This window comes from Talpa europaea, assembly GCF_964194135.1.
Source record: "Talpa europaea genome assembly, chromosome: 7".
Lineage (NCBI taxonomy): Eukaryota > Metazoa > Chordata > Mammalia > Eulipotyphla > Talpidae > Talpa > Talpa europaea.
The window spans coordinates 70,177,008-70,193,084 of NC_140074.1; the positions used below are offsets into that span (position 1 = coordinate 70,177,008).

Sequence of the window (16,077 nt, forward strand, 5' to 3'; positions counted from 1 at the left end):
CCTCATTGACTATTTTGTCCTGTTAAATATAAATAGCAATTCTCTTGAAGCAAACTAGAAACATTTCCTTGTTTAGCGGCTCATGTCCTGCAAATCCCCTTGGGTTTTTCCATCTCAGCTCTGTATGTTGGTATAAAGGATAAATCTAATTTACCTGTGATTAATGGGCAAGAGTCTTTAATCTCAGCTCAGGGATCTGTCTTTCCCCAGATCAGAGTATCATCTATGCTCCCCTTTGGGATTCCTTCTGTTGATCACTTAGGTGAGTTCTCACCTTTCTCTCCTCTGTTTTCAAGTAAATGAGATCTTTAGCACTTTCAGGATCTAGGGTGCCCGACTGTGTAACAACAGGCATATACATTTCATACAATAGGGCAGAATTAAGAGAAGAAAACTGGGAACACTGACTCATTCTCTCATTACAGTATGAAGTGATTGGTCCCAGCTCTATGATTCAGTAGCTTGCAACCCTGGACAGATAAATCCACCTTTTATACAGGCATCAGTCTTCTCAACTGTCAAGAGTAGGCTGGACTAGCTGGTCTTTAGTATCTATCCTATTTCTGAAGTCCTTAGACTTTGGAGTGCCCCCCACCCCCCAGCACGTGGAACAGAAACATATGATGGGTATTAGAGAAAGAAAACTTACTTACCATCAATGGGCATATATCAAAAGCCCTTCTAATTCCAATCACAGCAAAGGCTGTAAGATACAAAGTTTTTTCTCTGGTTTCAGCAGGCAAAGTACCCTAAACAATAATCAAAGTTTAAATAAGAGAGTAAAACGATGTTTTTAAAGTGAAACAACGTAAGATGTTTTTAAAGTGAAACAACGTAATCCTAATATGTTTTGAGGTTAATCTCTGTAACCTTTCATGCACACCACCTGGACTGCTCACCCCGTCTCAATAAGCTCCTGTGTGCCTTCACTTGTCCATCTCTCCCACCTCCCCATCCTGAAGTTCCATTTTATACCTTATCACCACATTTTAATTCACCCCCTCTTTAAGACCCTCTTAAAATGCCACCTCCAGAATGAAGTACTATTCAGGCTCTGTTTGCCCATATTTTTTCCTCTTTAGGGCAATGACATTTCAATGCAGTGCTTATAAGATCTTCCAAGAAGTGTGATGTACCTCTCCAGCTTTATGCCATGCCACTGACTGTGAGCTTTTCAAATGAACCACCCTCTTTCTCACCTCAAAATACCAGGTATATTGTTTGCTCTGCTTGGAGCACTCTTCCTGACTTGCTTCCTCCTGTAAGCCTAGGCAGCTCATTTTTTTTTTTTTTCAACTCTCCTGATCTAAGTTAGACCCCTGCTATCAATGAAAATATTTCCCTCTTCTGAACATGTATCATACACTTGAAATGTCTTAATGTCTGATATCTCTGCCAGGCTGTAAGCTCTATGGCTTTAATGACCACAACTGTTTTGTTCACTGTTGTGTGTCTACCATGTAGCGGCACTTAGTACACATTTAATAAATATTTATTAAATAAGTGAAAGAACATGTATACTTACATCTTTATTAGAATTGCTAGTATTTATACCCCACTTTTCGTACCAGCACGTGAGCTCCTTTGTGGCAGGGATACTCTCTGGTCCTTTCTTCCCACTTTTCCTCCCCCATTGTGCCCATAACAGACCAGTGCACATACTAGATACTCAGTGAATGGTTGCTGAATGAATGTAGACAGATGAATAGGTGTGTGGATGGAAGGCTGGGCCGATATGTGGGTATATAAAGAAAAAATGATTACATTATTTTGCTCTTCAAATAGCACCCAGATGATGTCAGTTACCCTCATTTCTTGTCAGAATCCTAATCTACCAGTGCAATGACGACCATTAGACAGGGATCACTTTGCTTTTAGATCCCTTTAGATAGGGAGTCACTTTGCCTGATATGAAAAGGATTATACTGAGGCAGGAAAAATAAACCCCAAATATGATGAAGTCTTTAAAAAATGTTCTAAGGAGAGGATATTGTAGCAATGGTTTTGGAAAGATAAAGTAGTGACATTTTGGAAAGATATTGTAATTACTTTGCAATTCAAGCATATAAGTGGATTCCAATCACAAATAACAGTTTGTTGCAGTGTCTAATAAACTGATACCAATCTCTCTTGCTAACAGTATAACTGGGTCCCTTCCACGTTTTATGATAACACCTTATAGCCTGGACCTATAAGAAGGCTCTGAATTTTAGGTATAGATTCCATACCAATGATACATGGACAAATTAGCACATTTCACACTTTCTGAGATCTCTAACACTCACACCTTGTGAACTACCAAGGCTTGTTATACAGGATGTCTAACATCATTTATCTGACCTATATAGAATTGACTGAAGAACAGTGCAAGAGGACCTTTTGAATTTTTTGTCTGTATACATGAGGAGTTTCTTGTAAGACTACATATATTTTCTCCCTCTCTCCTTCATCCTTCTAAAATGGAATGAGAACAAAATTCAAAATTCATGTAAATAAAACCGTTGCTAACTTGTAATTTTCACTTTCTTACCTGTAATTTTACTGGTTGATACTGGGACTTTTCCTGGAAAGATCCATTTTCTAGTTGACAATTCTCAACCAGCCACAATACAGAATTACAAATTGAATTTTGGTCCTGATCTATATATTTATTTACTTGCCCAAGCACTCTTAAAACAAAAGCTGTTAACCTTTAAGACAAAAACCAATCAATAAATATTTAGACATTGAGTTCTTTTTGGTTTCCAATTTATACGTTTATTCTTTAAAATAAAGCATTTATTACTTTTTTTTTTAAAGTTGACTACATCATTTCCTTTAGAATTCTGATCTTTCTTTTTTTTTTTTTTTTAGATTTATTTATTTATTTATACACGCACTGGGTACAGTCAGAAGCACGGGAGGGTGAGAAAATTCACCAGAGCCAGAGCAGGGAGCAGAGCAGGCAGAAGGACCGAAGTACACTGCTGAGGGGAGCAGTGGGAGGCAGGAGAGGTCTGCGCGGCCTTGTGGGACCCTCGCCCGGTGGCTGGGGATGGAGCTGGCACTGCAGAGGCGGCAGGCAGCTTCACAACCCAGCGCTCAACCACTGCGCCACCGGGGAGGCCCTAAAATAAAGCATTTAAATACAATTCCTAAGTAAGTTGTCATGGTTTTACAAGGGATGGGAAGATTTTAGGAAAATCTCCAAAACACTGTCAGTAATTGTGAGCAGCATAATTTCTGTGATTGCAATATCAAAAATGATGCCTGATGATAAAAAAAAATTATTCTCAAAAGTCAAAGATAATAGTTTCGAAACAAATTGTTTTGAGTCAGAGCACTGACCCATGAACATAAGCCATGGAGGAGTAAAATCATAAAATTTTAATTCATAAAATTTGTACAAGGCGTTTAATCTATCCCCATCTGAGGTCCGAATTCCCTTCCCCAACATTTGGGAGTACTTATCTCTCTTCCACCCAATCCACACAATAAGTAGAACTTATTACCTATCAAGGAAGATTTGTTTATTTTTGTATCTTCCCTGTATTTCTCAAAATTACTTTTGAAAGTGTACAGGTAACTGCCATTTTCTTCTATTTATTTCTTTCAAGAAACATGGGAGTTTGGTCTAGGACAGTCCCCAGGTGTTTCTATGTGTCTAACTAAACATTACCCACTTAGTCTTGCTCCAGAACTGTACAGAGGTTCTGGGTGTTTACTGAGAGGCACACCTTGTCTTGGGGATTTCCTGTCTCCACATCTAGTTACTGTTGTGGTAGTGTCCTGTCTGCGTCAATTCCCACCCCTGTACCCTGGTAGTTATTCTCTGGTTGGTGAGCTCCTGGGGTCTATATGCCTTTTAAAATGTGCCACCCACACATGGTTAGATCGGTGGGACTTGATGACTGATTAGATATAGAGCCAAAAGAAAAGCAAGGAGTCAAACCTGTCAGTGGGGACAAAGCAGAAAGTGTGGCTATGCACTGATTAAGGGAACAGAGAAACAAGAGAATGGAGTTGTTATAGATATGTTCAAAGGAGCTTAGGAAAGAAGGTAGGGCTTTAGATATCAATTAGGAAATGACTAGGAAATCATTGGCATAGAACTTGTGGAGGTCATGGGCAAAGATGAGATTACAGAAAATATGGGAACCAAAAATGAAATTCTGTGGAATCTCTATAGTGAAAGTACATGATCTGAAAGTCAATTATTCTATATTGTAAACTTACTAAAAATATTTGATATAGTAGAATCTATAAAGTATCTGGACACTGTTTTTTTTTTTTGGACACTGTTTTAATTAAATGTTATCAAACATTGATAGAATTTTTTAAATGAAATCCTGGGAACTTTCAGTAGTGAAAGGGCATGCTCTAAAAGTCAAGTACTCTAGATTGTAAATGTGTTTAAAATGTGCTCTACACCTGAAACTAATATGTTGTATATCAATTAGAGCTCAAAGTAAAAAAAAAAAAAAAAAGAGAGAGAGAGAGAGCTATGGGAAGCTCCTGAATGGGATTGAGCAGTGGTGTGACCTAACATGTTTTACCAGGATGACTCTGGCAGCTGTGTTGGGTATAGCCTGAAGAGGGCCAAGTGTGGAAGTCACAAGACCAGAAGAGGCTAGTGTAATAATCCAGGTGATATGTGAGTGTGCCAGGATGGTACAGTGGGGTTGGTGAGAAATAGTTAAGGATATATTTTGAAGGTGCAGCCAAAATATTTGCTGGATCAGATGTGATTTGTGAGAGAGAGAGAGAGTAGTGAAGGAGGACTGGCTTTTCAGCTGAACAATTGCATGAATGGTTTCCAGTAAGGTGTTATTTGTTAGTAAATCAATGAACATGAAAGCCAACCTTTCACTTACCAAGTGTTAGAACTTCCACCCTTCCACATGCTGTAAGAATAGTCAGCATTTTTATAGGACATGATGCTCACCATTCCTAAGAGGCATCAGAGAAAGAACACAGGGCTTCACTGACCTGCATTTTCACTCAAAAATCACTTTGTTAGCCCATGGGAATAGAAAACTTCCTTTGGGCTGGGCAGCAAGCATATTATTTTGGCCAACATTGAATTTGTCAAAGAAAATATATTAATTACTTGAATGGGAATTATCAAATAGAACATTCTGAGTTCATTCAAGGAGGAAGGGAGCTTCTACAGGGTTTGGATTGCAGGCATCTTGTCTCTCATCCAGGCCTTTTGGTAAGTTAAGCCAAAATGCTCCAAATAGCATTTATTTTTATAGTCAAGTTCATCTCAGGGGCTGAAGTGCTTTTACAGTTAAACTTTTGTATAACTCATAGCAACTTAATTATTCAATTAAATATTAGCCCAGAAATCACAAGATATTTATGTATAATAGATAAAGTAGATATTTTTTACCTTCTTTCATTTTTTTCTTCAAGTCCTGTTTTTTCGCTAACGAATTAGGATAAAAAATGTTCCAATTATTTCCTGCTTCCAGGTAGTGATAAACATAGAATATTGGGACAACACTCATCAGTTCTGCCTCTGCGCTCCCCTTGGGGAGGTGGGTAAGAATGTCAATGCTTTCCTGACTCAGAGCTGCAGACATAACCTCACCTAGAAGCATTCCTGAAACAAGCAAACAAAAATTCAAGTAGACCACAATTTCTATCAATTTTTAACTGACAGTGTATTTTATATACAGACAAGAGTAATCATCACTATTCTTTTCCATTTTCATAAAGGCAGTTTAATTACTTCTCAGCTGATGAAAGAGAGAGAGAAAAGATCTTGTTAAGAAGATAGTTTAAAAGAAAACACTAAAAACAAGCTTAAAATTCCAGTGTCATATGGTGGTGAGATTGTGTGATACAGTGAACTGCACAGAAGACAATGCAAATTGTTACTGTTCAACCTGATGTCTTGAGATACTGTAAGCCTCGTGAATCAATGCTTCTACAAAGAAAAGCAAACAGCCTGAAATGTGAATGCTCTATAAGCATTGGGAGGGCTCCATCTATAACTCACTTCAATCTTGGGCAAGCCACCTTATTACATATTCAACAGCAGGTTTGGAGGATCAAAAAGGTACTTTCCACTACTAAGATTTTGTGATTTCAGGATTTTATCTGATAAAACCATAAAATGTTGTCAAGACAGTCAATTATTTTGATGCTATGTTATTGAATGGTCAAGAATGGAAACCAGGAAAACCCCACCAAACACACCACTTCTGCAAACACACTGGAGGAAAGAGACCTCCTGGGAGTGGGATAGCACAGCGCTGCTCTCTTGGGGTCATTTGCAGGTCACCATGCCTTCTCTGAAGCAGGACTGGTCACTAAGATGGTGAAAAGTTCTTTAAGTCTAGAAGCAGCTGAGCCCCCATTTATGAGAAGCCTTTGAGCCAAAGAAGGCCCCCACTTTCCATTATAGAAGAATGAATCCCCCATTTGAATTAGGCCAGAGGAAGAAGATAGTGGGAAGGATGATTGGGGTTTTAATAAGAGTAGGGCACTCTCAGAAGTAAATTTGTAAATGCTGAGTAGAGAAGAGAAGAAATGAATTATCATGAGAATATTTGATTTTTGTCCAAAAAACAAATTAAGAAATAAAAATGACATTTGTTAATTTACCTTTTACACTGACAATCCTCTTGACTTTTGTTTTGGGGACCAAATCTAATGGAATCCTGTATGGGAACTCCTTTTGTCTACTAGGAGCACCTGAAATTTAAAAAGATTGTAGCTTTATATGGCATTCTTGAGTTAAGACTATTTGCAGATTATTTACAATATACCTACATCCAGGGAATTTTTTAAAATAAGGCTCTCTTATAATAGCAATATTAAAATTTAAACACAAAGTTAAAAATGCCTGAGTTTTATCAAACACTAAGCTTATATTTTCTCTTTAAATAAAACATTAATTTCAGCTCTAAGTTTTCTGGTCATTACAAGAGAGAAAACAAGTAAGTGGTATAAATCTTTTTTACCAGTAAAAGGGGCATGCCATTTTTTTCTCCAAAAAAAGAAAACTGTTCTTGGAACTGAAATCTAAAAGAACTAACATGTAATTTAGGAAATGACATGTGATGATGTGATGATTAGCTCCATTGGGAAGTGTGCCCTGAAATTCTTTCCACCTTTCCCTCAGATGGAATGCTGTTCTTCACTGCACAATAACAGTCTTAGTCTACCTGTATCAGAACATTTTTCTACTATAATAATTGGTTTATTAATAAAGTGATCATATTTATCATCTTACTGGTAGAATATGAAACATTAGAAAAAGTGCAGTAATTCACTGGATCTTCACAATAAACCTGCATGATAGGTATTTTACTTTTTTATCTTATAGATGAGGAACCTGATGCTTAGAAAGCAAATTACTCAAGGTAACAGAGCTAGTATAGGTGGAACTGTGATCTGAACAGTACATTCATTCCAAAGAGCATTATGATAGAAGTAAATGACTTTCAATATTTTCATGACCTTTGACCTAGTAGCCTCACTTCTGGATATAAAGTCTAGATAAATGTTCAATTACAGATTCATAAAGAGAGATGTATAAAGATGTTCACAGTAGCATATTTATGGTAGTGGGCAACCCATCACTAACTGATGGATATTAAAATTTTGGCGAGACACACTCTGGAATGCTATATAAGAACCAGTGAATTAAATGTACATATAACAACAGAGACATTTCTTTAAAACAGAGTATTGAACTTAAAAAGCTAAAACAATAGCATATGATTTATAGTACAACACCTGAGATATATATATTTTTTTAATTTATTGAGGTAACACTAATTTAAAACACATTGTATGATTTATGGGTATAGGTTCACACCTCTTCAGATGGATGTGACCATACCATACCCACCCCAAAGCACCCATAATCCTCTACCACTGCACCCTGGGACCTCTTCTCCTTTTACTTTCCTCCTCCAATAACCTCAATTCTACAGATTTCTAGGGTTTGTTTTGGTTTAGTTTTTTCTGTTCTTTTGTCCCACTTCTTTATATTCCACATATAAGTGAAATCATCCAGTATTCATGATAGATGCTACAAAGACACACAGACATGAGACATTACCTACCTACTCAAAGATTTATAGCAAACATGTTTGAGTAGTTGCCTTTGGAGGTAGGGAAATGGGAGTGGGGGTCAGGGATGAAGGGAGAAAATAAAATATGAGAGGGGCCTGCCCAGACCAGTGACAGTAGTTTGCCAGGAAGTGAGGGAGGGGTGAGGAGCTAACTCTGACTCCAAGATTTGAAAGGAGGGAGAAAAGGTAGAGACTAGAGCTGGTCTTGAGTATGGCATCTCTGTTTTGCCTCTTTTTAAGCTATGTCACACAATTTAAATTACTATTGGTCATTTTTCTGATAGCTCATTCTCCCTTGCTGATTTTTTTTTCAGATTTCCTAATATTACTGACCATTTACTTCTCCAAATACATTTTAGCCTTCAAAAAAACCTGAATTCTATGAACTGTCATACTGTTATAGTAAGTCCAATATGTAAATATTAGAATTATTTAATAAGATCTCTGAAATAAATGAGACAGAATGATTGTCATTTTTATCCTTTTAGATCTCTAGAAAATAACAAAGACACCTAAATCTAAGTAGTAAAAAATGACAAGGGTAAAGAGATTTATTCCTAGATAGAGGCCATTCCTACCTTGTGGACCTGATGCTTGCATCTAGAATGTATATGACAGGCCATTTTGGAAAGCTGCTTTCTATAATGTCAGTATAATCATGAGAAGGGAGAGAAGCCAAAGGACATGATAGCTGCAGAGGCAGAACTCTTGTATCTCCACTCTCAGATGGGAGGAAATTTGTGTGATGACATTAGAGAAAAACATTAGATTAGACATTAGATATGTATCCATATCTTGTATGGATACATGTACATGGATGAATTTTTCATTGCCTCCCCCCAAATTGAAGTCATCTTTATTCAGTTTACAATATGCAGCTGATTTAAAATGTAAATGTATTAACTCTTTCCTTCCCAGAGGATATGGCACCGTGAATATAGAGGTCTGATTTCTAGCTAACTCCCCACCCTACTACACAATATCACTGAAAGAAAAGCAATTCGATGAAACAATAAGGCAATTTTTAACCATGTAATAAGACCTAGGATGGTCTTTCTTTGTTGAAAACAAGTAAGTAGCACATTCTAAATTTAATTAATACATATTATACTTAGACTTTTATTAAGTGCTCAAGTGTTTATAAAATTCAAACGTTTGAGAAGATTCAAAATCTCTCATTTCAAAGGAACTCTCCTGCACTGCTGGTGAGAGTGCAAACTGGTCCAACCACTATGGAAAGCTGTGTGGAGATTCCTCAACCTGGTAAAGATGGAGCTTCCATATGATCCAGCAATTCCAAAATCTCTTCTATATTTACCCAATGACACAGAAACATTAATTCAAAAGGGCACCTGCACCCCTATGTTTATAGCAGCACTATTTACAACAGCTAAGCTGTGGAAACAACCCAAATGCCCAAAAATAGATGACTGGATTAAGAAGATGTGGTACAGATACACAATAGAATATTACTCAGCAATCAAAAAAGATAAATGCATGCAATTTGCAGCAACATGGATGGAGCTGGAAGGGATCATGCTCAGCGAAATAAGCCAGAAAGAAAGAAAAAAAATACCAGATGGTCTCATAGCAGGAGTTTAGAAAACCTAAATAAGTGAAAAAATCAAAATCAACAAGCAACTATAAATCAGAGACACACTACAGGGGGAGAGGAGGGAGCAGGATTAAAAAAAAGGGGGAGTGGGAATTGTATGGGGACTATAACCAAGATGAAAATGCATACTTTGTGCAAAAATGAAAAATGATGTAAAAAAAATATAAAAGTAAAAAAATAAAAACTCACACACAAAAGAACCCCAACAAAACAAAATCTCCATTTCATGGAAAAGTAAGGAAGCAGGAAAAATGAGAAATGGGTTTAAGTAATTAGAGTTATTGTGTTTTAAAACAAAACATGTAAATATGTATATACATGACTTTTTCTTAGATGTTCCTTGGACAGATAGTTCTCTAAAAAATGTTATAAATTATTATTGTGATGGAGAGAAAATGACTGATATATAAAGAAAGTAATACAGGGCCTCCCCAGTGGCACAGCGGTTGAGCGCTGGGTTGCGAAGCTGCCCGCAGCCTCTGTAGCGCCGGTTCGATCCCCGGCCACAGGGTGAGGGTCCCACATGGCGCGCAGCCCTCTCCTGCCGCCCGCTGCTCCCCTCGGCAGTGTACTTCGGTCCTTCTGCCTGTTCTGCTCCCCACTCTGGCTCTGGTGAATTCTCTCGCCCTCCCGCACTTCTGACTGTACCCAGTGCTTGTATAAATAAATAACTAAATCTTTAAAAATAAATAAATAAAAGAAATCCATGGTGAGCAAGATATTAAAATTTTAGGACAGGATCCTAAAAAAAAAAAAAAGAAAGAAAGTAATACAATTATTACTATCTCACAAAGCTTTGCATTTAAAACTAGTGGAGGGTCTCCCTGGTGGCGCAGCGGGTTAAGCGCCGCGCTGTGAAGCTGTCCGCAGCTTCTGTAGCATGGGTTCGATTCCCAGCAGGTCGTGGAGAAACCCACATTATGCTGCAGATCTATCCTGCCTCTCCTGCAGCAGTGTCTTCGGTCCGTCTGCCTGTTCTGCTCCCTGCTCTGTCTCTGGTGAATTCTCTCACTCTCCCGTGCCTCTGTTTGTACCCCAGTTCTTGCATAAATAAATAAATCTTAAAAAATAAAAATAAAAATAGTGGAATTCTTCTTTCTTCTAAACCCATCTAGATGATAGCAAAACACATATATAAGGAACGTTAAATAACTAAGAAGTATATATTTCTGATTCAGATAATTAACATTTTGAAAAACAGTGTTTCAAGATACACATATACTTTAGTTTCTAGAGCAAAAGATGTCATATAAAATACAAAATCATTTTGCCTACCATAAATTCCCTTTGGGTCCAGAGTAACACCAGCATAAATTTCCCTTTTGATACCTTCTGGCTAAAATAAAGGCAGGAAACATTAAGTTAAGAACATAATTGAAACATTACAACTTAAAACATTAAATTAAGAACATAATTAAATTTATATTACTTGAATTCCCTAGATAGCTTTTCTTGACCACATTTCTAATTAAAAAACATTTTTTTTTTCTTTTTGGGGAAGACCAAGTATGTATAAATACTTATATGCATACATGCAGGAATAAGTTTTTCTGGCTATTTGCATAATAATCAGAGCAAATGCTTAAACAGAAGTTACTATAAGCCAGATAACTGGTCTCAGTGCTTTGGATAGATGTGCTCATTTAATCTTAATGAAAACTTTATGAAGTAGTACTTGTATTTTGAGCCTGCTTGACAGATGAGGCAACTGACACACACACAGATATATATATATATATATATATATATAATATAAATATATCCAATGTCATCTTGTTAGGAGGTGGAGAAGCACACGATTTCAGACTTGGTGCAAGGAGCCACCATGAAAGGATGCATGGAATGTGCCATGCACAGAATAAGTTAATACATGTTCACTGAAGTGAATTTTAAGACTGAAAACAACTCAGAGATGAAGACTAGGAAGATGCAGTTCATCATGAACTAGCCATGTGACTCTTAGCAAGAATCTTAAGCTAACAGGAAAGTACTTAGCAGACCGAATAACTAAATAGCACATAATCAATGATAGTTTTCCTTTTTGTGCCTCTTTATTCATTTACAAAATGGAAGGTTTTCTAGACTATACCTTCTAAACTGTGAATGCATGGGCTATATCATATTTATTGTTGTATCTCAGCACCTATCATAATGTGGGGCACAGATTTCAAGATAAATCTTCTAAATGTCTTTTTTGGGGGGAAAATCCTAGAAAGATATATACCAACTTATTTAAATGGGTATCTCTATGTTTTGGGGTTACTGGTGATTTTTATTTTCTTCTTCGTGGTTTTTCAACATTACATATTTCAACAATGAACAACTGTTATTTGTTTGAAATTTTTAAACATAATTTCAGATTAAAGAAAAGTTATAAGAATAGTGCCAAAAACCTGAGATAACCAAATCCCCCCAGAATCCACCCAGAATCCCCCAAATGTTAACATTTTATTATATTTATGTTATCATTTTCTTTGTCTGTCTGAATCACTTAAGCATAAGTTGCTAATAATGTTTTTATAAGTGTGAAAAAGTGTTTTTAAAGAAAGAATTGGGGGCCTCCTGGGGGCGTAAGGGGTTAAGCACAGCACTGTGAAGATACCCACAGCCTCTGTAGCATAAGTTCAATCTCCCAGCTGGCCAGGGAGCTACCCACATGGCACAGCAGACCTCTCCTGACTCGCCCACTGCTCCCCGCAGCAGTGTATTTCAGTCTGCCTGTTCTGTTCCCCACTTGTCTTCGGTGAATCTGCTCACCCTGCCACCCCTGCACCTCTGGCCTGTACTCCAGTTCTTGTATGCATAAATAAATAAACCTTTAAAAAAAAAGAATTTGGAAAAAGCATTTTTTTTTTACCACCACTCTTAATGTTTTTACTAAGATTTCTCTTCCCAGCAAAGTCTCCAATGAAAAGTTGATGTTGTGGAGGCCAATTTCCAGAGGAAGCACACTGAAGGTCACCAAATGACTGGAGGAGCCCTCTATTTTCTGGCGCACACATTTGGAGGACTTAGTTCCCCGACGGTCCGTGGCTGGACTTCCCGACACACAGATTCCCTCCAGAGCAGACATTTTAACACAGAACTGCAATATTACCAGCGAACAATTACATACATATAAATGCTTTATGATAAGGAAAGGATGCCCTAAGTTTGTCTGGTCACAAACTCACTGCTGATACATCTCCAGTGTTAAACAATGTTGTGGATTCAATGCAGAGGAGAAAGCTCACACAAGTTGCTGTAGAGCTTAAAATCTCAACCCTGGCTAAGAAATGTTTTCCAATTAATTTCCAATTAGATTTCCAATTAGCTGTTACTAATTAATTCTGGTGGGAAGCTACTGACAGTCTGTTCACTTGCTATGATGGCATTTATTACACCACTTCTTTATACTCATGACAAATATATTTATATTAATATATTGAAGACAACGGGCACCCCAGGCTCTGACACGCTGTGTGTCTTACTCATCTTTGTATCCTTTGGTAATGAACAAACAATGGTTTTATGAAAGACTGAGAACTCTATATCTGGGCATTCAAGGTCCTGCCCATTATTTCCCCAATATACTTTTCCAACCTTACCTCTTATTAATGTCCCACTTACACCCCATCTCACAACAATAGTCTGGCTCCAGGATGACCTTGGTTCAAGTCCCGGCTGTGCCTTATACTAACTGTGCTTAGAGCAGGTTGCAAGACCCCTTTCACCCTCACTTTCCTCATCTTTATAATGGGGAAAATAACAGTACCTACTGACTTCTGGCTCAAATAGTGAATATTCTTCATCACCCCTCCAAAATCTAATGAGCTGACAGAATTGAGAATTATACCCCCAAAGAATTCATCTATATGAATAGATGAACATCCTGCAGGGTAAGGGAGGGAGAGGGATCAGAGGGAGGGAGGGAGGGAAGAGCACAGGGGACTGCTGTGTTGGTGCACGGGTGCATTGGTGAAGGAAATTCTATGGGGACTACACCTGAGGGGGGGAAGCAAACATTGTTTAAAAATGAACAATGATGTAAAATACATATAAAAATAAATTTTAAAAAGAATAAAAAAATTAAAAATGGAAATACCATTTAAAAAAGAAATGAATCTTCATTGTAGGTGAGAATACATACACAAGAGTGCGTACAGGCAGATTCAAAGGAGAATCACCTTAGATGGGTATTTTTTATTTTTTTATTTTTTTTTTAAATGACATTTGTTTTATTTATTTATTTATTTATTTTATTGACGCATGTTTTTGTTTTATTTATTTATTTGTTTGTTTGTTTTTTGTTTATACATGCACTGGGTACAGTCAGAACACGGGAGGGTGAGAGAATTCACCAGAGCCAGAGCAGGGAGCAGAGCAGGCAGAAGGACTGAAGTACACTGCTGAGGGGAGCAGCGGGCGGCAGGAGAGGTCTGCGCGCCATGTGGGACCCTCCTCCAGTGGCCAGGGAGCAGCCTGGGATCGAACAGGCGCCGCAGAGGCCGCGGGCAGCTTCACAACCCAGCGCTCAACCGCTGCGCCACCGGGGAGGCCCAGATGGGTATTTTTTAAATGGAGTGCTATGGTTTTAAAATTCTGCACTCTAATTTTCAAAATATCAATACTTAAATATTCAAAAAGTTATAAATTTGCATGTTGTTTTAACTTGATGAAAAAAATTTAGATGCTAACTTTTTAAAAAAGTGTCAATGGGGTACATAATTCTTTCTTAATAAGATTAGGGAGTATATAAGCAAAATGTTTGGAGATTATTGAAATACTCATTTGTAAGAATGAAATTAGAGTTTAAAAATATAGTTAGATTTTTGTTTTTAATTTTTGAATTGCCAAACTAAAAGTTTGTGATTTGCAAAGGAAATCAGTCTATTGTACATTTCTCTTCACAGATGTACTGGCAAAAAGAGACTCGCATGGTGAGTCTGACTCCAGTTTGTCATGGAGTGTACTCTGTTGATAGAGGACCAAGGAGGTTGGCATGATATTAATGATGGTTTGTGAATTCTAAACCTGAACAAGGAGTAAAGACCTTAGTGTTAGCAAGGTCTCATGGAGAATAAATAAGTGGTGGAGTCAATGGATTGGAGGTTTCCATGATGCAGTAGAGCTATGGTTTTGAAATAAGAGGTTTAATGAGTTAGAAAGACAGGAAGGAGATTGTGATTGCTTGGTGAGATGTTTGAAATAAAGATTTCAGTGGGATGACATGAGCTACAAAGTGAAGATGAGTATAAATCAAAAGGAAATCAAGAGACTTGAAGTCCAGGGTGCTAAATGAACGAAGTGTGAACTCATCTTTTTCTGAACCCCTACAACACATCGATTATCCTATGGACTTGTATTCTTTTTTAAGTTAAATATGAATGTGTAACTCTTCCTCTTATTTTCATCCCCTCATTTCTTAATTTGTACATCTAGTTTAAAATTCATTATGAATGCTCAGTTTATGATGTTGTGTTTTTATTTTTTGTTTTATGTGATAATTCTCAGAAAATTAGATTCTCCCTTTTCTATATTTATTCAAACATACAATAAATACTACTTACTTGCATCCCAGATGTCCTGTAGTTATAAACAGTTCCTTTCAATTGGATCTGTTCCCCTCGTACAACAGAATGTGGTATATGCATTTCCAGGAAGACATCTTTAAACACCTTTACCTTCAGAGTATCAGCGACACATATACCTTAAGCCAAAGGTGAAAGCAAAGGAGAAGGATATTGGGGAATTCCTATATTGCTTTATTAGTACTAAAATGTCTCACATTTGATTTGCTTCAAGGAAAAAGGAATATTAGATCATGTTTTTCTTTGCACTGTTGCCCCTAGAATTTCTACTCACTGATTTTATTTTAACAATTATTGGTATAAACAGAAAATTTCTTTTGTCCTATAGATATTTAACACTAAGGCCTGAGAAAGTTTATCAATCAGAGCATCAAATCTCTTTTTCAGATATTAACTATTGGCTCCACTAGACTGGTGTACAATTTTATTGTAGAAACCAAGATTTTCTAAGATAAAACAAACAAAAAGAACAACAACAAAAAAACAAAACCAATTCTGAAGTAATGTGTAAAGCATATGCATTAAACCACAAAAGGAGATCTACCCTGGAAGGAAGTTGTTTGTTTCTAACTCTACTTAAGCTGAGAAAAAATAAAGGGTAAGTGGGAATTGACAGTATTTATAAATTGCTGGCTAGTAGAAGAGACAAAAGAAGAAAATTATGTGGTGGACACATCCAAGCTTTTTGTAACACATTAAAAGTCATATTTTTTAAATGACATCATTTTTAAAATGATTGGTAAAATAGGTCTAAACAGAAAAACAACATTTTACTAATCAACTCATTCCTTAAATACAAATATAACTCAAGTGTGCTTAC

General features: G+C 37.0%; 1 protein-coding gene across 1 annotated transcript in view; it reads right to left on the reverse strand.

Moving 5' to 3' along the window:
* Positions 1 to 16,077, reverse strand: part of C5 (complement C5) — a gene marked incomplete at both ends in the record, with an annotated part of 81,650 nt that overhangs the window by 26,215 nt on the left and 39,358 nt on the right. Inside the window, 8 exons of the mRNA XM_084236798.1 lie at positions 654 to 749; positions 2,531 to 2,690; positions 4,854 to 4,929; positions 5,375 to 5,587; positions 6,595 to 6,684; positions 10,963 to 11,023; positions 12,545 to 12,772; positions 15,237 to 15,376. Of these exons, the coding sequence (XP_084092924.1) occupies positions 654 to 749; positions 2,531 to 2,690; positions 4,854 to 4,929; positions 5,375 to 5,587; positions 6,595 to 6,684; positions 10,963 to 11,023; positions 12,545 to 12,772; positions 15,237 to 15,376 (1,064 nt within the window). The remainder of the gene's footprint in view (positions 1 to 653; positions 750 to 2,530; positions 2,691 to 4,853; positions 4,930 to 5,374; positions 5,588 to 6,594; positions 6,685 to 10,962; positions 11,024 to 12,544; positions 12,773 to 15,236; positions 15,377 to 16,077) is intronic.